The sequence below is a fragment of the Cutaneotrichosporon oleaginosum genome (genome assembly GCF_008065305.1).
Source record: "Cutaneotrichosporon oleaginosum strain ATCC 20508 chromosome Unknown ATCC20508_contig04, whole genome shotgun sequence".
In the NCBI taxonomy this organism is placed as follows: domain Eukaryota; kingdom Fungi; phylum Basidiomycota; class Tremellomycetes; order Trichosporonales; family Trichosporonaceae; genus Cutaneotrichosporon; species Cutaneotrichosporon oleaginosum.
Genome location: NW_027072173.1, coordinates 167,941 through 189,499, shown reverse-complemented (window position 1 = coordinate 189,499; position 21,559 = coordinate 167,941). Strand labels below are relative to the sequence as shown.

Here is a 21,559-nt window from a genome sequence, read left to right as displayed (position 1 = left end):
TCCCTGCGCGTCGACGACTGCACCTTCACCAAACTATGCCGCGCGGGACAAAGGCGCCGGCGCCGCGGCTGAAGCTAGTCATCCGCCGCCTGCCCCCCACACTACCGGAGGAGACATTTTGGCGTGTCGTCGAGCCATTCGTAGAGGGCAAAAGCTTGTGGCGACGCTATGTCAAGGGACGCGCCGGCGACGCGTGAGTGTCGACCTTCCCTGGCCAGCACCATTCAAGTTGACAGCAGATTCGGTGTACACCCGCAGCATTCGCGCGCATACGTGCTCATGAACGACACTGAGTCGCTCATCGCATTTCACGCCGGCTTTGACGGCCATATCTTCCGCAACAAAGCTGGTAGGTTGGCAAGCGGTCCAGCGGCTGATAACAGGCGTAGAGTACCAGGCCGTGATCGAGTACGCCCCGATCGAGAAGACGCCGTACAAGGCCAAGGTCAAGAAGGATGCGCGCGAGGGCACTATTGACGACGGTGAGCGATGATGTTTTCGAGCCGAGCTGAAAGCAGATCCCGACTACCTCGCCTTCCTCGAGAATAGGGGCGCTGTCGAGGCCAAGGCAAGTCCGGAGATAACTGGTGAGTTTGGTAACTGCTACCGGAACTGAACCCAGCTGCGTCCCAGCCGACATCCACGCCCCTGCTTGAGGCACTACGTGCGGCGGCGAACAAGAGTAGAGCCAAAGCGGCGAAGAAGAAGGAGAAGGCGGCATCGAAGAAGGACGAGAAAGACAGCAAGGCGGACGCGAAGAGCGACAAGGCGCGCGCGGCTGCCCTCGCCTCAATTTCAGAGGCGGCGACCAAGCGCGCACCGAAGACCGCCGGCAGCGGTGGCGTCGTTATGGTCGCAGGCAAGGGGCGCGAGGTGTTTGTCGCGCCTGCGGAGGTGGTGCAGGAAGGAGATTCGCGCGACAGCAAGAAGAGCGATAAGGCGGGCGAGAAGAAGAAAAGGAAACCGCGGAAGAAGAAAGAGGCTGGGGAGGACGGTGGCGAACACGCCGGGACCATAGCCGCCGGGGCGGGGAAGAGCGCAAGTGCGAGCGCCTCGGCGCCGCCTGCTCCGAAGAAGGACGCACGCATCGACGGCGGGCTGGCTGTCGTCGACGAGTCGAGCACAGAAGCCGGTAAGCGCAGGAATCGGCGTAAACGTGCGCCTGGTACGGGTAGGGGAGGGGGTGGTGCGGGCGGAGGAGAAGGAAGGCCTGTTACGGAAGGCAGCGTGGTGGAGGAGAACTCCGGGCAATCGCGTAGCCAGAAACCGCGAGCTGCACGCGAGCAGGGCGCCGCGACGTCGAGAGATGGGAGCGCAGTGTCAGCCCCGCGGGGCCGCGGTCGCGGTGGTCTACTTCCCAGCGAGGCGCGCATTGACATGTAATATATGCATTACATCTCCGATGTGATGGTGATTTCTAGATTCACTCTCTCCTTTACATGTGCGCGAGAGTCCGCGGAGGCGGTCGCACCACGGCCTCGACCGCACGCAGCGTCTCCCACCGCCAGTCGTGGCGCCAGCTCGTCCCCGCCTCATCCATAGCAAGCACCTGATCTTCTGGATGCTGGACAAAGCCGCTCCCGTCCCCGTTCAGAGCGGGCTGCACTGCTGCGCGGACGGCCGCGTGCCACTCCAACGCTAACCGCGCCTCGTCTTCGCTCATGGCGGACAACCTCAAGTGCTGGATCGGCATATCGCTGCCGTGCGTGACGTTCCCTCCTGTGCTGAGCGCCGCGACAACCATCTCAATGGTGTACCTAACGACGGGGAGGCCCGCGGCAGCCAAGTCGCGCGCCAGCAGGCGCACTGGAAGGTGCACCTGCCCGTCGGCGAGGACGCGCCCGAGGCGCGCCTGGCATGCCGCCTCAGACGTATCGTCCAGCGAGGGGTAAGCCGCGAGGAGTGCGGCGGCCGTCGGAAGGGGGTAGTAGCGCGCGACGTTGGGCAGGAGATCGGCGGGCGTAGCGCACGGGTGGCACTGAGCGTAGAAGAAGGCTTCGTCCCTGACGTCGCCGAGCACGACGGCGCGCACGCCCGCGGCGGCGAGGCCGCGCGCGAGTGCCCCCGACGCTTGAAACGCCATCTGGTCGCGGCCGTGCAGCGCGTCCGCGACGCCGCGGAACGTGCTGTTCACCCCCATGCCTTCGACGGCGGCGATGAGCGCGGCGCTGGGGAAGCGCGCGCGGTCGCGCAGCGCGTCTACGGCCCGCGTTTCGTCGGCGCTGTCGACGCCGAGCGCGGCGCACAGGTGCGCGAACTGTGCCGCGCGCTCGTGCCGGCTCAGCGGGTCCGTGAGGATCGCGTTGCTCTGCAGCGTCGCGGTGACGAAGGGGGCACGCCCACCGCGCGCCGCGCGGTGCAGCAGCTGGTGCACGATGTGTGCGCCGCCGCTGAGGCCGGAGAGATGCACCTGCGCCGGGTCGCCGCCAAAAGCAGAGATGTTCGCTTGCACCCACTCGAGGCCGGCCCAGACGTCCATGAAGCCCCAGTTGCCCTGCAGCTCGGGCGCGGCCAGGAACCCGAGGGCCGAGATGCTGGTGTCAGTGACATTCAATCGAATCTCTTCGGTGTCTTGCAGGATACCGATCGGATGTCTGTGGAGCGGACGCCCGACCCGCTGGCCGCTGACCGCCAGAAGGCCCTTCACGAGCCGAGCGTGCGTGCAGAACTCACCGGTGGCCAAGCAGCACGCGCACCTCGCCGAAATGTTCAGCGGCAAAGAACTGCTGGTTGTACGTCGCCCCGCTCGTGCTCCCGAATTGAAGAAACCCGCCGTGCACGAACACGCGGACGGGGCGCAGCCCGCCCTTGGGCCTCCTCTGCCCTCCTGACGCTGGGGAGCCGGCGTCCTCAAACGCAACGTCCGACGGGGTGTAGATGTCCGCGAAGAACGGATCTTCCGTAGGCTTGCCGAGCCCGAGGCGCTGCCGCGCAGGAACTGGGTCAGTGCTCGCGTGGGCAGGGCGTACTGTGTGCTGTGTAGGCGCGGCTTGGCTGGGCGCAGTACAGCCCGTCGGAAGTGTACTCCTTGTCGGGGTAGCGATAGGACTCGGGGAGAGGCGCCGGGGGTGTCCATCGCGGAACGGGGAGGGCGTAGGGTACGTCTGTGTGAGTGCGGAGCGGGTGGGGACGTACTGAGGAACACTTGGACGCCGTTCCGCACACGTCCGCCGACGACGGGGCCGTGTCGCGTATATGCACGGACGCGGGACGAGGTGGGGAGCGCGAGCTGCTCGCCTGTCATGTCGTCCATCGCGATGGGAGAGCGAGGCATGGCCGGGCAGTGGGGGAGGAGGGAACGGCAAGAGACGCGGAAAAGATGGCAGAGAGATGAGCGGAAGTGGCAAGATGCAGGCGAGCTGAGGCTGGCGGAACAGCACAAGCAGCAAGACACCGAGGTCACCGATCGCATGTCACATGACACGGGGCGGAGGGTCCTGACCGCCCCGCTGAGAAGTGTAATCAGAGCCACGTACAATCGTGGAGGCGTGATGCATGACGAGAACCTTTGGCGTAATCAGATGTCTGTGGCTGATGGCAGCCGCAGTCTGGAGTCTGGGCAGAGTTTGCTTCCATGGCCTAATACTGCATGCCATCTGCGGATCTTCGATAGCTTGTTATCGGAGCTCGAGCGCGATGGCTACGTCGGGTTCATTCACTCTAAGCGCTCCACAGCGTACTCACCGCACCAGTCGTGTAGGTGCCAATCGCGGCATTGATTCGCCGAGACTGAGCGCGTCTCACTGTGCCAATAGGCGTCCAGATGCTACAACTCAGAATCTTCAACCTCCCTCCGCTCAACCTCGTGCATGGCATGGGCATCACGGCATACGAGGGATGCGTTATCAGGCCAAGATCACAACCATACGACAGCAGCGCACCTGAGTCCATGTGCATCTCCCAGAGAAAGCGAAGAAGCAACGGCGGTGACTAACCCGCCGTCCCGCAACCCCCCAGTATTTCCGCTATCCCGAGGGTGTTTTCGTCACCGCTTGCTGCCCGCCCAATTGCCCACTCTTCCAATCACCCCTGACATGAACAATGCATCCCCTCGCCTTGCAAGTTAAAGCCGCGATGCAGCGGGCACGGCGCGGAGATGCCCGACGACAATGTCCGCGGCCTTCTGCGCGAGCCCCACGCTGGACTGGTATCCCGTCCCGCCGGGCCCGTAGGCATGCACGACTGCGACGTTGCGCGCGCCCGTCGCGCGCGACTTGGGGGCGAGGGCTGCACCCGCGCCGCCGACGGTCCGCTTCTCGAGCTCGAGGCGCACCCCGCCTTCGCGTGCGGGGCGCAGGCCGACGTTGTGCGCGACGACCTCGATGTCGCGCCACGTCTTGCCCGGCCCCGGGCCGGCGAGGAGGGGGTCGAGCGCGAAACAGGCCTGCAAAATGCGCTCGGCCTCGCGCAGCGACGGCAGCGTGCTGTAGTTGTTCTTGTTGAAGGTGCCGCCGCACACGACGTGTCCTTCCGGTCCGGGGCGCGGGATGATGTACGCGATCGCGTCGGCGGACGCCTTGTCCGCGCCTGCTGTCAGGTTTGGTTGCCCGAGCGTGGCTTCGGCGTCCGCGACCGCGAGGCAGAGCGCGCGGACAGCCGACGCCGACTCACTCGCCGGGCCCGCTTTGTCAACCGTCCCGGTCGCCATCGTGCATGTGTTCACCAGCGGCGCTTTGACGAGCACCGTTTGGCCCTGCGCGGGATACATTTTGTCGTCTTCCACACCGAGGAGCGACTTGTTGCCGAGCGCGAGCGCGTTGACCACCAGGTCGACGCTGCCCGTCTCGGGCAGGTCGTAGGCCTCGTCGAGCGACGCGAGGCGGCGGCGGATGAGCGGCACGCCGCGCGCGCGCAGACCAGCAGCCAAGTGCTTCAGGTAGTTTGGCGCGTGCAAGATGTAGGACTCGTACTTGACGCCGTGGGGGAAGCCGCCCGGTAGCGGCTTCGAAGGCGTGGCGTCTACATCCTCGAGCTGGGGTCAGCGGGGTCGCCGAAAACGACAGTCTGGAGTGGCTCCTGGTGGAGAACTTCGGCCCTCTGCGACTTGCATCCCAACATCGCACACGTACATTAAACACCAGCCCCTTGTACCACGGCGTCGCCTTCTTCGCGTTCCACAGGTCCCAGAAGGGAATGCGGCGGCAGAGGTTGGGGTGCTCCTGCGCCAGGCGGCCGAGAAACTTGAAGGTGATGGCGTCCCACTCGGCCGCGGGAGTGTCGCCGCGCTCCTCAAACGTGCACCAGTTACAGCCGGCCCATGGGCTAGCGAAGCCCGTGCTATACTCGTCTTCGGGGAGGTCGCGCGCGACGACGGCGACCTTGAGGCCGCGGTTCGACAGCTCAGTCGCAATGGTCAGGCCGTACACTGTCTCAGCGGGGCACCATGCATACATGTGCAAGAGCAAGATCGGGCGTCCCGACGCCGCGCGGGGAAATATGCAGACGTACCTCCGGCGCCGAGGACGAGGGCGTCATACATAGTGACAAGTGGGGATGGGGGAGGTTGTGACGAAAGGTAAAGTCGTGGATCGTGGAGTCGGCTCGGGAGGGTTATAATGGGACAGCGAGGAGTTGCCCGACTGGCCGCTGGCAGGCTCAAGATGATGCGGAATGCTCCTGCGGCTCGGCGCTTGCCATGCTCTCCAGCCGCCGACTATCCGCGTAACAGCGCCGCGTCGTAGATACTGCAGAAGGGATCATGTACCTGGCTCTACCCAACTCACTGACCCAGGGCAAGCGCACGCTACCGCCTCCCGACCCGACAATGCATCGCTGACGTTCTGAAGAAAATGAGGCTCAACTGTGAGTGGACAGAGTGAGCGAGTGGGAGGGAGCAGGGGGTCGGATGGACGCCGAAGCCGAGCGTCAAGTGACCTGGTGACCGACCGCCGACCGACAACAACCGATCAGACACAAGGTCACCGACCCGACATCCGATGCTTCTCTCGAAGAGTGAGTCGTCGCTTCAAACATGTCAGCTACCAGTCCTGATTTCTGTAAAACACGAGGTGGGGGAGACGTGACTCTTTTCCTGCATCGTGCAGACCGAGCATGCACGGGCCGGGAACCACCGGCATCCAAGTCGACATTTCCCGGCAACGTTTGGTTTTGGTAAGGATATAAAATGGGGGTGGGACATAAAGTTTGTTGGGAAATGTCGGCTCGGGTATTCAGCTGTGAGATCTTTGCGGGCTCCTCGGTGGTTCACTGGTCCTTGTGCTCTGTTGGCCAACCCTCAACGCCAGCACGGCTGCGTAGCTCGCGTCGTACATGCAATCCCTCAAGGCCTTTAGGACCTTGGTCGCGCGTCAGCGCCGCCCGGCCTTTCTGGCTGTAGCAGCGTGGTGTACAGAGTCAGAGTCAGGGCTTGCGAAACGTTCGCCGAGGCTTGGCGGGGACCACCACTTTTTTTTTTGTCGCCGACCTCCTGCCCGCCCTGTAACCTCTGTGTCCTCTCGGCCCCGCCGTCCCGCCCCTGGTGCGGTTGACACGGCGATTTGCTGAACGCTGAACAGGTCGGTCGTGAAAGCCCGACAGCTGAGAGGCGGCTGAGACCGATCGAGGCGACGCAAAGTCGCGAGGATGCGTTGCACTATCCATGACTCGCCAAAAGAGCCATGATGATGGAATAGCTCGGGATGGGATGGGATGACCGCATGGAGATGGGGTGGGAGTGGGTGGCGAGGTGCGGAAGAGAGAGAGGAGAGCAGGAGGGAGAGAGACGAGAAGGGCCGGGCTGTGTTTGGGTGGGCGATCGGGTTTAGGGGCATGGCGGGAAAATGCACCTCTCGGTCATCGGCATCCGGCAACCACTCGCAGGCTGCACATTTCGTTCAACTTGATTGATCATGGATGCATGCATGTCCAGACAGAGACACACAATTCAACGCCAGTAGTGGGTTGAATGCGACAGACAGAGATGGCTGTCCAACCTCGATGGTAGTGCAATGTTTGTGCTGGCGCTAGTGCATTCAATACAGACCGAGTCAAAGCTTTGCTCGACCTCGGCTTCCTTTGGCCGCCCCGCTTTCCGCGCCTCGCCCAATTCAATTCATCCCTCGCCGTATCAATCTATCCACTCCCCTCACTTCTCTTTCATCTCTCACTCACTCTCTCAACTACTCTCTCCTCTCATCTCCTCTCCATTTCCATCTCCATCTCGTATCCATCTACACTCCATCCGCAACAACATTACCCCTCTCCAACATCATGGACCACCACGGTCACATGGCGATCCACACCGCCCCGACCTCCCCAGACTCAAAGGCAAATTCGCCGTCTGGGGGTGACTTCAAGCCAAAGCTTCGCGTCGTCGAGCGCGGAAGTCAAGCATGCAACGAGTGTCGTCGCCACAAGGTATGTCTACTCCATACCTCCCGCCTACTTCCTGCTCGAAAAGTATCTGCACACCAATATCGTGGATGGCCAGCGTCCACACCTGCGCCGCCTTCCGCCTCTCCCCTCCACACCACTCCCGCTCTGACGGAGCTTGTTGCCGCGCATGCCCCGCCCCGCCCCGCCCCGCCGCTCTCTCATTCCGCTCACTTGTCAGATCCGCTGCCATCCTGCTCCCGACGACCCCGATCATCACAAGGCTTGTGTCCGCTGCGTTCGCATGCAGCTCGACTGCGTCTTCAAAAAGCATAATCGCGGTCGCAAGCGCAAGAATCCGTGAGTCTTCAATTTGGGTTTGGCCACCCACTCTCTCACCGCGGTCTCCTTGACCACCTGACCATGCATCATTCCAAACTGACTCTCAGCCCCCCTACAGATAGTCAATCCGAGTCGCCAGCAGCCAAGCAGGCGGCGCATCATGAACCTCGCTCCAGCCATGCACACGCCTCGACATCCACCTACTACAACAGGGTTGGCTCTCCCGAACGCACCCTCCTGTCCGGTGTCAGCCGGTTCTCCTTTATGGCTGGTGACCAGCATCCAGACATGGGCGGCCCTGGCCCTTCGCGACTGCCACAGCCTGTACCGCCCAACTCTTCGCTGCGCAGCATGGTCATGGCGGATGGGTGGGACGGCGAGGACGAGGACGATGGGTATTCTGAAACCAGCGTAGTCCGGCTCCCGCCTCGTCCGGAGCCTCCTCGCAACCGCGAGTACGTCGAGCGCTCTCCTCGGTTTGAGATGCGCGATCTGAAAGCGCCTGGTAGTAGTGGTGGTGGTGGTGGGGGTGGGGGTGGGGGCGGTGGGTTACAGAGTGCAGCCAACGGTAGTCGTGGAGCGGAAGAGCCTGTCGCGACTGGCCTTATCACTCTGGAGGAGGGCAGAACATTCTTTGACATGTAAGTGCGGCATTTCCACGTTCGTCTTCGTGTCGTTGACCATCAGCTTCGTCAAGCACTTCAATAGAGCGATGGCGATCATCGACCCTGTGATACATTCACATGGTGAGGTGCCCTGTCACTACTCGCGCTGACATTTAGACTACGTGCGCCAACAGTCTCCTTTCCTGTACACCGTCATAAGTGAGTCGTTACGCACCCCTTTCGCTGACGCCAGTGTGCATCGGCTCGCGTTACCTGGATCAAGTTGGACGAGAGCCGGAGGCCATCGCGCATAATGAAGTCCACCAGCAGATTGTCGTCATGGCCAATAACCAGCTCTTGTGGGCATTCGCCGACGCTTCTTGCAGAGTGGACATTGTTCAAGCAATCGTTGCCATGACCTTGTGGAAGGAGCCTGAGGATGACAAGGCGACATTCTATTTCAATCGCGTGAGTTGTCACTGCCGAGATGGAGGCTGACGTGCCTAGGCGGTAGTTCTCGCGCAGGAATTGAGACTCGGTGAAATTCCGCCCCCTCAGATACTTGAGCGGATGCCCGAGCCGGAACGTCGGGAACTTCGTCATCGGCAACGTCTTTGGTAAGAGCGACGCCGATCCTCTGCGGCTGTGGCTGACGTACAGGATGACGTTGTTCTCGACCAGCTCCATTTTCCATATGCAGTTCCGCCAACCAATGCTGATTCCGACAACGGATCCGCTGATTACTATCAATCAATTCTGGCTAAAGCAAGCGTTCCCTGAGAACATCATGGCAGACACATGGGTTGTCTTCAGCGTCGACCTTCGCAGGCGCTATCTACAGTACCGCGAGCGGCTGAACGACCCAGTGCCAAACCCCCTCGTTTTGTCAGCTATCACCAAAACGCTGAACGAGGAGTGGTCCACCATGCTCGAGGCTTGGATCAACGAGATTCTCCAGGGTGAGTCGACACTCGATTATGCTCATGCTGACTGCAGTCGGCGGCTACCCTTCAATTGTCAACAAACCCCGTGTGTGGTACGCGTCGCTGGCTCTCAATCTCAATATGACGATTCTCACCCAAACGCTCCGCATTCCTCCCAGCGAGCGTGTCCCTCCGCCTCCGCCTGGGCCCCGTCGACTCCAGCTGAGGAGCATCCCAGCCTTCCATTACTGTCTGGCTGCTGCGACGACAGTCCTTCTTCGCTTCAACGACCTTGACAAGGACCAACTCACTTACGGCTCCGACACGCTTCTCCACTTTGCGCTGTACGCATCCACGTTCCTGTGGACACTGTGCCGCAACCCGGAGCTGTACGATTTCGATCAGGGGGAGATCGAACACACGCGTGGAATCATTAATAGTGTTGCGGACGGCCTGGACAGTGCAAGCGCCTACCCCGGCTCTTCGCCTGCTTTGCATGCCCGCTACCTGCGCCGCCTCGTGCGCACGAACTACGTCCAGGGATCCTACGAGGAGGCCGGTGGTGAAGCGGCCAGTGCTACCGACCGTGAGGGTCTGATGGCGCCAGCCGTCGGGTTTGAGAACCAATACGTTGGGCCGATTCCTGCCCCTGGCCAGACGCCCGCCACCGCCATGGGTGAAGTCGATTTCCTTCTCGGTGACTTCCCTTGGCACGCACAGTGGGCTGGCCCAGGCAGCGCGCCGCAGGTTGACCCGGCGCTCTATGGGCAGGGAGGCGGCCCTCCGATGACGGTGCAGCAGGAAGGCTCGGGATACGCGAATGGTGCGCGTCGGCCATCGCCAACTCTGCCCATGCACAGTGCTCACGCGTAGAGCATGCGACGTCGTAACCGATGCAGGCGGTGCGCGCTCCTTCCATGGGCAATTGGGGTGCTGCCTCCTTCGTAGACCAGACGTTGACAGAGATGTAGTAGTGTCTACCAATGCATTGCAATGCACTGGGTTGCCGATGAGGGGCCGTGAATACCGAGCTGTCGACTATTGAGGTGGGGAGGACATGTGACGAGTTGCGAGATCCGAATGCAACCCGATCGGGCCGGACCTCATGCCAGTGAGCGACCGAACGTGGGTAGCTCGCCTCCGCACGGCCCCCTGCAGCGCAGGCGATCAGGCAACCACCGCATCCCGCAGCGCTCAAGTGCGGAGACGAGATACGCCGCGTGCAGCACAGATCGCCGAGTGGGCAGCGCGCGTGCAATCCTCGGGCAATTTGCGGGCAAGCGCTGCCCGCACGACCACTCGCTTCGCCTCCCGAACTCGCTTGAAGGCCGATGTTGACTGCGTCGGTCTGCGCTGGCCTTCCTGCTAGCCTCCAGACTGGGCTTATAAAGAGGTGCCCACCGCTGTTTCCCCACATCAACAGCCATGTCGAAGGTATACAAAGACAAGCTTGCGTCGCTGCCGAAAGAGTCGTTCCTCGTGAGTGATTTTCTCTGACGTCTACCATTTCCCGACCTCGCACCACCCCGCTGATACCAGTTCGGGCCCTCGCCCGTCCAGTTCCTCCCGAAGATGACGGCGGCACTCGGCGGCAAAGTGAAGATCTACGCCAAGCGCGAGGACTGCAACTCTGGCCTTGCTTACGGCGGCAACAAGGTCCGGAAGGTATGCCTCCCTCCCTGCCAAACTCACACCAGCTCGAATACCTCGTCGCGGACGCGCGCGCGCAAGGGTGCGACACCCTCGTCTCCGTTGGCGGCGTGCAGAGCAACCACACGCGCGCGGTGACGGCCGTCGCGGCGGCGAGCGGTATGCGCGCCGTCACGGTGCAGGAGAAGTGGGTGCCGATCGATCCGCCGCTGTATGCCGAGGTGGGCAACATCCTCTTATCGCGGATTATGGGCGGCGACGTGCGCCTCAACGACGAGGACTTTGGGATCGAGCATAAGCAGGCGACAAAGCAGGCGTTTGCGGACATTGAAGCGCGGGGCGGCAAGCCCTAGTGAGTACAGTACCGCCCTCCAGAGCGGTTGGATACAAGGTTGACGCTGACCCCAGCTACATCCCCGCGGGTGCGTCCGACCACCCTCTCGGGGGAATGGGGTTCACGAACCTCGTCGTCGAGCTGGCGGAGCAGGAGAAGGCCCTCGGCGTGTTCTTCGACACCCTCGTCGTGTGCTCCGTGACGGGCAGTTCGCACGCGGGGCTGATCGTCGGCGCCGTGGCCGAGGGCAAAGGGCGGCGCATAATTGGCATCGACGCGAGCGGGAAGCCGGCGCAAACCAAAGCGCAAGTAGCGCGCATCGCGCGCGCGACTGCCGCCGCGCTCGATCCCGCCCTAGAGATACCCGACGACGCGGTCGTGCTCGACGAGCGCTTCCATGCCGGCATATACGGGATTCCGGACGAGACGACGCTCGACGCCATCAAGTGTGAGTTGACACGCAGGGGGGGCTGACCCCAGTCGCGGCGCAGACGGACGCTATGATCACCGATCCGGTGTACGAGGGCAAGAGCATGGCAGGCATGATGGCGCTAGTCAGGGAGGGCGCGATCGCAGAGGGAAGCAATGTGCTTTACGTCCACCTGGGCGGGCAGCCGGCGCTCAATGCGTACAGCTCGTACTTTCCACACAAGTAGACAGATGTGATGACATGTATGGGACGTGGCGTGGGTGGGACGTGTGTGGGCTAAACGCGCCGTAAACAACACAGTTTTGTGGGCACTTTTGCCACTAACCATGACAGCTAAAAGTATTGATATTGTTGACATCTCGGGTTTGTTTACACACTCCTCCTCCCACGCTCCTGCAACTATGCCCGGCAAAGGTCTCTTCGCGAGCATCCCGCGCGTCCTCTGCCTCACAGTCGTGTCGGTGGCATTCACCGCCCTTGCTCATCGCACGGCCATCCTCTCGGTCGTGAAGGGGATGTTTGCGTCTGCAAACGCAGCCAAGCCACATGATCCCACCTTGCCCGCTCCCCCAACCATCATAATCTCGCCACCCTCGCCCGGCGACGCCCATTCGCCTCCATCGTCGCCGCTCGGCACCCGCCCCAAGCGCACCTCCCGTCGCCCGCCACAGCCCGAGCTCCTCGCGTCTCCCATTATGCGCAAACGCGCCCGCCCGCGCGGTTTGCCCAAACAGCGCCGTGACAAAAGCAAGTGGCGTCCCCCCCTCGCTCCCATTACCGAGGCCGACGGCACAATCGCATGTGCGGCCACGTCGGGCACGAGCACCCACGCGTGCAGGAGCACGGGAGCGGCTGCGCATGACAATAAGGAGAATGAGAGGGTACAGCAGCGCCCCACGATGCCTGCCATGCTCCGCCAGGCCGCGCGAGCGCGCGCCTTGCGCCCCAAGCTCGTGTATCGCGACCTCAACCCTTCCTCCTCTTCTGTGCGAAAGGAGCGGTTTGTCGCTTCGAGAGCAATCACCGCCCTCTAAATGCCCGGCAAGGCAAGCTTCTCGTAACAAACAACCACACCCCTCCCTCCACCAGCTGCAGCCGCAGCCGAGACCAGCTGATTAGCTGTGTGTAAGTGTTGCCCACAGTAGACGTCAGCACCATGCTGCTGGCATCAGTAGAACATTAGCAAGTGTGCAAGATGCGTAAATATACAGTGATACAGTACAACGACTACCTCGTGGCCCAGCGCATCGTAGCCTCCCACACCGCGAGCGCGGCGGCGTTCGTCGGGAACGCGCGCAGCACGACGGGCACGAACCCCCTGTAGAAGTTGCGCACGCGCGCGACGCTGTTCGCTCCGAGCCCCTTGGCGGGGTCGAACGTCTCCCGCCATGTCTGGCGGTACGCGTCGAACACGCCCTTGTAGCGCGGCGCGGTGGGCGAGTCGCACATGATGCGGTTCTTCACATTGTCCATTGCTGCCGTCAGACCGTTGGTGCGCGCACTCACGCAATGCCGAGAACCAGTAGAGGTTGCTCGCCATGCCGCCCGCGAAGAAGTTGGCCGCGCCAGGCGACATCTCCCACGACGTCCCCTTCCAGCTGTTGAAGAAGCGGTTGAAGATCTCGAAGCCTGATGTCAGCGCTTCCGCTTGTGCTCTCCGCCACTGTACTGACCTCCAAACATGGCCGCGAAGCACGAACGGTACATGAAACTCGCGCCGAGGCCGCGCCACATGCCCAGCGGGCCCTGTGCCGCACATGTTTGCCGCACGACATCAATCGGGCCAGAATACTGCCGCGGCACATGCTCAGGCTGCACGAGCTGCAGCTGGAGCTTGCACTTGATCGTTTCGGTGGGGTGTGCAATCGATGCGCTGGGGTTAGCGGTGTGGAGCGGAGCTCGCAGCGGCGCCGATCGGGGGCGGCCTCCATCTCATGCCATCTTGGTCGCGCACTCACTTCGTCCATCCCGCGAACAGGCCTGCAATACTATGCCCGAGGAGGGTGAGCCGCCGCCCCTCGCCGTCGGGTGTGGGCTCGCTCAGCCCCGCGTCCTTCAGGTATGCGCGATAGTTGTGCAGCGAGCCCATGAGGATCGAGTCGGTGATACCCCAGCTGATGGCGGGGACAGATGCGCCCTTGTACACTGCCCGCGGGCCCTCTTTCGTCACTGTCTTGACGAGGCAGTCCCATGCGCCGTTGAAAGTTCCCGGCGGGGCGCATTGTAATCGGGTCTGGGGTGAGCGGTGAGCGGCGGGGCCTCGCGGCTCGGGAAGAAGAATGAGAACGGAGGCGTAGAGCAGTACGGGAGGGTGGAGGGAGACGAAGAAGAGCACGGAAGCACCTACCTTGATCGTGTCGAATGGATGCCCCACTATCAACTTGGTCCAGCCCGAGAGGATGCCGGCTGCGAAGCCGACGAACGGCGAGTGCTGCTTCGGTGCTGGCGCGACGCTCTCGCCCATGTCGTCCAGTACGGCTTCTGGAACGACGTCGCGGCTCATCGTGCTGTCGTGGGCGTGGAGATGAACAAGGTGGATGGAGAGCGTCACTCTCAGAAACCGTGGTACATTGCGGATCGCGAAATGGGCAGCCGGCCCGGGCCGCTCGCCCGTCGGTTACGCGTCTCGGCCGGGTTATCGACTTTCGCGGGCCTCCAGTGACTCCTGAAACGCAGAGGAGCGGAGCGGGTGAGATGGGCGACTCAGAGTAGAGCGGTGGAGTGAGACGGACGGTGATGAGTGGAGGTGCGATGCGGAAGAGGTCGGTGGCTGAGATCAGCTGATATCGGCGTGATCGCCATCACCAGAGATGTCACTGCCGCACCCCCACCCCCGCACCGGCAACCACGGCCCACCCCATTTCATGTCACAACCATGTTCTTGTTTCATGGCATAATACGAGATGAATGCACGAAACGATCTATCAACTATAGTGGGTGTGTCAAGAAACACAAAGTAGAAAAACTATAGGCACTGTGATAAGGCAGAGATTTTCAACCAGAAGCAGGGCATGCGGCGGCAGCGCCGGACAGCGTGTGTTTTGACCAGATGCTGCAAGTCGCGATGCTGGCAGGAAACTGTATCGTAGATGCGATGGCGTAGATCGCGAGCGAGTGTGGAAAACCAACAGCGTGTATTTGAAGCAGGAGTAGTTCGTGAATGTCCTGGGAAACTATAGTGCGTGTACCAAGCGTGAAGCCGGCGGCGAAAGGGGTGGTTGTTTGAGCGCCGCCTCGGCATGTATGAGCGGGCTCAAACTACTCGTCGTGTATGTGCGAGATGACTGGTAGATTATTGGGGTGGACAGCGGCGATGGTGAGGCCGTTGGAGTCGTGTTGGGACTTGTTGAAGGAGTGTTGGTCGGCGAGGGCGTGGAAGTGGACGGACTGTGCCTGTTGCGGTGGCGGAGCGCCGAGCGGCGGTGAAGTAGCGGCGACTGACCTTGAAGATTGCGACAGATGCGCAGTGGCGGAGTATGGAACGCATAGTCTGTCACAGTTGGTGTAGCGTCAAACTCGAGTGAATCCTCGTCGCTCTCGCTGATGGGCGGGCTGCTGGAACCTGGACAGAGGCCATAGGTGCGTATTGTGGCTGGGTGCATGGCGGGGGAACCGACCTCCAGCTCGATGCCGGCGTGCTCCCTTGGAGGCACAACAATGCTGAGAGGCTTCGAGCTGACAGATGGCCGGTGCTGATGCGACAGCCGGTTGCGAGGAGTAGACACCTTGTACGTCGATGGGCTTCGACCCAGTGGCCGAGTAGGCGACGAGATTGTGTACAGCACGCGGTCGACAGCGCAAACAAGGTCAGGGCGGGAGAGCTGAAAGTCAGTCGTATTCCGATACCGGAGACATACCTCCTGCCCCACCTGCTCAAGCAGCCACGCCAGCCGCGCGCGCGCTTCCGCGTCAAACATCTCACCCATGGCCTCGAGCCGCTGCTCTTCATTCTTGACAGCTTTGAGCAGAGCTCGCTCGACAGCATCAGTCCCGCTGTCCGAACCCGGTTGGAACAATGCGAGGATGGCGCCGAGAGCAGTGATATCCTGAGGGGCTTCCTTGGGGGAGGTGGGAGGCGAAACGCGCTCGCCGTCGACGATCACGCACTGGCGGAACTTTTGCCTGCGAGAGCGGTCTCCGTCATCAACGGAAGGGCGCCGAGGCGACAGCCCGTCGAAAGCGGGGCTGTCTGGTTGCGCCGGCCGGGGCGGGAAAGTGTACCCCTTGACCAAGGTAGACGAGCGCTCCAGCCGGGCGTGTCCGCTGTCGCTCACACTTCGGTGCTCAACCTCCATCCGTTGTGCCTCGAGTTCGAACGCGGGGAGAAGTCGGAAGTCTTTCGTGGAGCGAGGACGCCGCTTTCTGTTGGGCATGCGTGTGTAGGAGTCGTTGACGTTCGGCATTGACTTGGCGTGCCGTGGATAAGAGAGTGGCGGCAGAAGGGCAGGGAAGTCTGCATCGTCGATCGCTTCGACAACGGTCCGGTCCGGGATACGATAGGACGTGGCCTTGGCCGACTTGGGGACCTCACGCCTAGCTTCGTGGATGGAGAAGGCGCTCACCGAGATGCTGTCACTCAACGAAGTCACTGTAGCAGTCGAATCCGAGGTGAGCACGCTGCTGAGGGTCGAGATTGATGACCCGGTGGTATACAGCTCAACAAGAGGCATGCTTTGAGAAGACGACTTTGAAAGCGGCGACAGACCAGGTGTCGACTTCCCACTGTACATGTCGATGATCGGGGAGGTGCTCGAGACGGACCTGCAAGGGGAGGTGCCAGGCGTGGACTTGCCGTCCTCTCCAAGGGGGTTGATGTCGTCGAGGTATTGCTCAAGGTCAAAGGACACATCGCGCTGATGGAGCTCCATGCTGGCCGGAGGAGACGGTGTACGAGCCACAGGGATGACCACGACGGATAGGCCGAAAGCGTAGCGCAGTTGGGCGATGACTTCGGGGTCGGCCTCTCCAGTCGCCTCGACGCTGATGAGGAAGTCAGCGGCCTTGTCGCGCCCAGTACCGAGGTACCAGCTATCGGCATCGGGACCCAGACGGTATCGTAGAGGAAGGAGCTGATCGACGAGGGCAATACGGTCATGGTCCCAGCCGCAGAGACCGAGCGAGTTGATGTCGGCGGACGAAGACGGAGAGAGAGGGGAAGACTGGCGCGTGGGGAAGTGTGGCAGTGAAGCGATTGAGAATACGGTCGTCTCGAAAGCTCCTGGGGTAGAGCAAGGTGACGATGTGTCGCTCGTAGGCGTACCAAAGCGCGAAGTCGTCTCGGCATTGTGTGACCGAGGTGGGGTCGAGGGGAGGAGCAAGGCCGGTAACGAGGGGCGGCGCTCGATCTCAAACGGGGGAAGTTTGAGGATCGGGGTAGGGCGCGGAGAGAGCCATTGAGGGATAGGCAACGTGCGTCGTTTGGCTGAGCGAAGGGATAAACGAGACAGCGTCCGAGCACGGGTGCGACCATCGTCCGCAGCCGTTATGTGAGAATGCGTTGGCCGGTCGTCGAGACAAAAGTGGCAGAGCACGTCTGGGAGGACATCACCGGCGGGAACTGGAAGCCGCTCCCGCATCGCCGCGAGATTGTCGGCCACCGACTGTGGGTCCAGGCCCGTGTTTAAACGACGCACCGCCCACGCGCACAGAAGTTGAGTCGCATCCGCTGTCGATCGAGTTGTCCCCTGTTGCCCCAGACGGCCGATGAGGTGCACGACGTTGACAAGGCCGAGCTGGAAGCGGAATTCGCTGAGCGCGGCTGCTACGGTGGTGGACGCGAATGGTTCGGTTTGGATCACCTGGGTTTAGAGCGATTCACAAGATTCCCTGATACTCACCTCCAGTTCCACCTCGGCGAGTTTGCGGGCGATGGATTCGATGACACCGCCCTCAGCGCGCCAGCGACGACCAACGTACTCGAGCGCCAACTCATGCACGCACGCCTCAACCACGCCAGGGGCACGATTTTCGCGGGTGAGCCGCACAAATGCCTCCACAAGCTGACGGCGGGTGAGGTGCGGGAATGCGTGTGGCGGGATGAAGCTGCTTGGGGCCGGCGGAGCAGGTGCGCCGGCAGGCAGGGCAAACGGAAACAGAAGGCGTGTCGACGAGTGAACAAGGGCGAAGCGAATGCCAGTAGAAGGTGCCTGTAGATACCATGATAGTAGGTCCGAGGTCGGAGGGGCGCAGGCGTGCGTGGCGCGTGTAAAGTTTGAGTTTGAGAACGTGAACGCAAGGAGGCGTCGAAGGGAAAGATCAAGTGTCAGTGCGCGGCTCTCGGTTCTTTCGTTCCTCGTGCGCACTCAACCCTCAAAATGATTGAGGGAGGTGAGTCATCAGGCGCATGCACTTACATTGCGGACGGCGTGGCTCGCGGCCGCGCAGTACTCGCGCACGCGAAGACCCGAGAGAAGTGAGCGCCATGCGTATTCGTCCAGGGCAGCCAGCGAGTCGCTCAGGTCGCCGCGAGAGAGGACTTGGGCAAGTGCAGCCTCGCGTGGACCTAGTGGGGGAGGAGAGGTAGGCGACATCCTGTGGGAGACGGGGTAGCAGGATGAGTTGTGAGGTGGAGTGGGAGGAAGCGGCGGGGGCGACGACGACGAGGATGAGGCAGAAAGCCGGGGCGCGTGCCGGTACCGCAGACGCCTGATGGGTATGGACGTGGCGCGGGTGAGCGAGGCCAACTTGCCGTGAGAAGAAGACGGTGGAGAAGAGAGAGGGAGGCTCGACGTGGATGTGAGGGGAGAGCGAGAAGAGATGGGGGAGAGAGGGAGAGTCGAGACCGATGCCGCCGAGGTTGAAGCCGCGTAGGAAGGGAGGGAGGTGAGGGAGGTGGAAGATGAGGAAAGAAATGGATGGAAGCGGGCGAGGGGGTATTTAGAAGGACAAGAGGATGGCCAAGAGGAATGAACAGGACGCGAGGGGGAAGGTGGCTCGCTCGTGATGTTTTCCATTCTTTGAGGTCGATCTCGTGGCGGTGATCGTCGTGATCGCGCAATTGTGAACGAAGAGCCCGAGTGTGACGCGTCAGTGGTGCGCTCAAGTAAAAGCGACAGAGCGGAGATCAACTTGGACGGTTAGAGCAGCTAGGGCAAAGCACTGAGTAGCGGGTTATATGCACGTCAAGATTGTGAGCGGTGAGGAGCAGGTAAGTGCTGGTGTGCAGAGCGTGTACAGCACCACATGTGCACATGTCATGTGCCGGTTGCTGCGCCCCCGGCGTCGCTCGCACCACTTGAGCGGCGCCTGGCACATGAGACCTCGCCGCAACCGCATGTGGTGAAGAGCTGCACACGGCAATATGGCGGCATATGGCGGCGTATTGCGGCGCGGGGTCAATGCAAGTCTTCACATCCTCGCATCCACTCTGCTCTTCTTCGGCGACGCGCTCCGCGCACGCGCACCGCTCCAGCGCGTAGTCACGCCGGGCGCAGTGATTCTTCAGGAGCTCTCTGCCACACACATTTAGATCGCGCTCAGACCTGCAGCCTTCGGCCATCATCAGCCCAGTCTTGGCCGACTCAAGCCATCAGGTGATCTTATGATGCAGGTGACGGCGCTGAAAGTCATCTGCTGTCCGTGGGCTGTGGACCAGGCATCATGGTCGACGTCGACGCTCGGATCTCGATGGCTCGGGCCCTTCTTGTGACCTGTAAGAGTTGGCGTCTCGTGTCTCACATTCCTTCTGTCATCCTCTGGCCACTGGAGGCTGTCAGCTGTCAGCGTACTCGGTCGACGTTTGCAGTAAAAATTTCAGCGTCAGCATGTCACCTGCCATCTGTCACCTGCCAGTCCGCTCGCCCTCACGGCCCCACGGCCCCACGGCCCGCTGCCTCGAGGATCAAGGATCAAGGAGGCAAAGCCCGAGGGGGCGTAAGGGCGCTAGCGGCATCTGAATATATGCCAGCAGCACGCTGCCATGGTATGTCCGAGGCGTGTGCGCGACGCGCGACGGCGGCAATTCACAGTTTGCTCTCTGGCAGCCGGAAGCTGGAAGCTGGCCAAACACTCCTCCTGCGACCCTGCCGGCCTGTCGTCAGTGCGCCTCGCTCCGCAGCATGGCTTTCGCCGCAGATACATCCTCTGATCCTCTGAATGCCAAGCACGCGAAACACAACTCGGAACATCCGCGTCATCACGGACGCAAGCTCCCAATCATCCGCGCATCCATGATCGCCTGATCGCCTGATCGCCAAAGCGAGATCGGCGGATGCGGATCGCTCCCCGGCCTCCGAGGTGATCGGTGCACTGCCCGAGCTGCCCGGTCGCAGTCGATGTTCTGTTTGACGATCATCATGGACGGCCATGGACCATGGGCCATAGTCGGCCAGTCGGGCATGTCGGACGAAATGCGCGGTGGAGATCGTGAGGCGTGGAGATCGCCCCGTCGTACCTTGCCGTATCCGCGTATACCGCCTACCCGTACCCGTAGCTGTATAGCTGATTTGTGCCAGTAGCCTGCCCCCCGAGCACATCCAGGCCTCGCGGATCTGGGCGTGAACGGACGCGTGTCATGAGCGAGGACATGTGAGAGACACGCGAGGTGCGAGTCGCGAGCAGGGGTCAGCATGAGCTGGTCAGCGAGGGCACCCATGGTTGCCATGGTCCCTGGCTGAGCCGCAGGCCACAGGCCGCAGGAACTGTCAGCGGTGTCGCGGCAGGTGCCCAGGCTGCAGGCTAGAAGGCTATGCGCGAGGTGAACCGAGTACACGAGGCATACGAAGTGCCCTACGAGTAAGGTGCGAGGGTAATGTGCACGCGCCGGCTGAGGGAACAAATGGTATGCCCCAACCGTTCCGTCGCACCCTCGTACCTCGTTTGCACCTCTGTAGGGCTAGGGCTAAAGAGCTCAAAGAACAACGACCTGCCCGGCAGACATATACGAGGCGTTGCGAGCGTGCGAGCGCGAGCGAAGCCGGAGGACGTTGGACAAGGAATCAGTCGGAGAAACAAGTCCAACGATGCGATACGGTCCATCCCATTCAGCAAGTCATCTGATCAGTTGAGACCCATTTGCCTCCGCAATCTTCCTATAGCAGTGAACGTTCCATACGGCAGCATACTATAGAACAGGACGCGCGACACAAACGCGTAGATGACCAGGAAGTCAGATCTATGATCAGGTAGAGTTGATCCGCGAGAACCATCCCTACGACGTGCTGAAAACGAGCTCAACTCGACGCAGCCGACTTGGTGGCTGCCTTGAGAGCCTGATAGTTAGCGGAGACTGAGGGCACACGCACCTGCTCGAGCGCGTCGAGGTCCTTGTCCACACGAATACGCTTCATGGGCTTGCCAAGTCTCGACTGAATCGTCTCCACGTCTCTACGAGAACGGTCGTCGTGAATGAATGTCACCGCAAGCCCTTTGCGGCCAAAACGACCCGTACGGCCTGGAGTCAGCAAAGCCAACTCTCATACCAGTCGAGCAAGGTAGGCTTACCAATACGATGGATATAAGTCTCGATGTCCGGCTCCCAGTTGCCTTCAGGCCCCATGTCGGGCACGTCATAGTTCACGACCATGTTAACCTGCTGGATGTCGATCCCGCGCGCAACAACGTTGGTGGTGATGAGCACCTTCGTCTTGCCGTCGCGGAATCCATCGAGCACCTTGTCACGCTCATCGTGCAACTTGTCGCCATGGAGGGACGCCACAGAGTGACCCTCCGAGACGAGGCGGCTGGTGATTTCGTCCGCTGAGGCCTTCCGCTTGCAGAAGACAATACTCTGTCCGATGGACATAACGTCGTAGAGCGCAGAAAGAGCGTCAAACTTGGCCGACTCGTTCTCGCACTCTAGCTTGAGCTGGGTGATGGCGTCAACAGTAATATCCTCCTTCCGCAGGTAGATCTGGTTCGCGTTTGGCGCAAAGAGCTGCGCAAACTCCTGCACTTCCTCGGGGAAAGTAGCAGAGAACAGCACGTTCTGAATCTCAGGCGGCAGCACCCTGGAGTGTCAGATGAT

General features: G+C 61.6%; 8 protein-coding genes across 8 annotated transcripts; 4 read left to right on the top strand and 4 right to left on the bottom strand.

The window, feature by feature from the left end:
- Positions 1-35: 35 nt before the first annotated feature.
- Positions 36-1,383, top strand: COLE_04525 (uncharacterized protein; the record flags this gene model as incomplete). The annotated part of the gene is made up of 5 exons (XM_018426102.2): positions 36-193; positions 240-349; positions 384-482; positions 519-587; positions 623-1,383. The coding sequence occupies 5 exons, from the start codon at positions 36-38 to the stop codon at positions 1,381-1,383; spliced, it is 1,197 nt and encodes a 398-aa protein (XP_018275444.1).
- Positions 1,384-1,435: 52 nt separating this feature from the next.
- On the bottom strand, positions 1,436-3,274 carry COLE_04524 (uncharacterized protein; the record flags this gene model as incomplete). Its single annotated transcript, XM_018421023.2, has 4 exons — positions 1,436-2,534; positions 2,674-2,938; positions 2,970-3,104; positions 3,136-3,274. The coding sequence occupies 4 exons, from the start codon at positions 3,272-3,274 to the stop codon at positions 1,436-1,438; spliced, it is 1,638 nt and encodes a 545-aa protein (XP_018275443.1).
- A 789-nt stretch (positions 3,275-4,063) lies between these two features.
- COLE_04523 (uncharacterized protein) lies at positions 4,064-5,479 on the bottom strand (the record flags this gene model as incomplete). The annotated part of the gene is made up of 4 exons (XM_065626355.1): positions 4,064-4,497; positions 4,612-4,959; positions 5,066-5,365; positions 5,449-5,479. The coding sequence occupies 4 exons, from the start codon at positions 5,477-5,479 to the stop codon at positions 4,064-4,066; spliced, it is 1,113 nt and encodes a 370-aa protein (XP_065482296.1).
- A 1,730-nt stretch (positions 5,480-7,209) lies between these two features.
- On the top strand, positions 7,210-10,054 carry COLE_04522 (uncharacterized protein; the record flags this gene model as incomplete). Its single annotated transcript, XM_018421581.2, has 9 exons — positions 7,210-7,356; positions 7,553-7,671; positions 7,866-8,294; positions 8,341-8,399; positions 8,436-8,477; positions 8,512-8,726; positions 8,766-8,875; positions 8,919-9,217; positions 9,255-10,054. 9 exons carry the CDS (start codon positions 7,210-7,212, stop codon positions 10,052-10,054), a joined length of 2,220 nt encoding a protein of 739 aa, XP_018275441.1.
- Positions 10,055-10,606: 552 nt separating this feature from the next.
- COLE_04521 (uncharacterized protein) lies at positions 10,607-11,821 on the top strand (the record flags this gene model as incomplete). Its single annotated transcript, XM_018421022.2, has 5 exons — positions 10,607-10,660; positions 10,721-10,846; positions 10,879-11,183; positions 11,240-11,613; positions 11,646-11,821. The coding sequence occupies 5 exons, from the start codon at positions 10,607-10,609 to the stop codon at positions 11,819-11,821; spliced, it is 1,035 nt and encodes a 344-aa protein (XP_018275440.1).
- A 175-nt stretch (positions 11,822-11,996) lies between these two features.
- COLE_04520 (uncharacterized protein) lies at positions 11,997-12,629 on the top strand (the record flags this gene model as incomplete). Its single annotated transcript, XM_018425620.1, has 1 exon — positions 11,997-12,629. The coding sequence occupies one exon, from the start codon at positions 11,997-11,999 to the stop codon at positions 12,627-12,629; it is 633 nt and encodes a 210-aa protein (XP_018275439.1).
- A 193-nt stretch (positions 12,630-12,822) lies between these two features.
- COLE_04519 (uncharacterized protein) lies at positions 12,823-14,098 on the bottom strand (the record flags this gene model as incomplete). The annotated part of the gene is made up of 5 exons (XM_018424478.2): positions 12,823-13,070; positions 13,102-13,224; positions 13,269-13,468; positions 13,554-13,828; positions 13,943-14,098. 5 exons carry the CDS (start codon positions 14,096-14,098, stop codon positions 12,823-12,825), a joined length of 1,002 nt encoding a protein of 333 aa, XP_018275438.1.
- Positions 14,099-14,768: 670 nt separating this feature from the next.
- COLE_04518 (uncharacterized protein) lies at positions 14,769-16,265 on the bottom strand (the record flags this gene model as incomplete). Its single annotated transcript, XM_018424477.2, has 2 exons — positions 14,769-15,416; positions 15,453-16,265. The coding sequence occupies 2 exons, from the start codon at positions 16,263-16,265 to the stop codon at positions 14,769-14,771; spliced, it is 1,461 nt and encodes a 486-aa protein (XP_018275437.1).
- Positions 16,266-21,559: the final 5,294 nt, after the last annotated feature.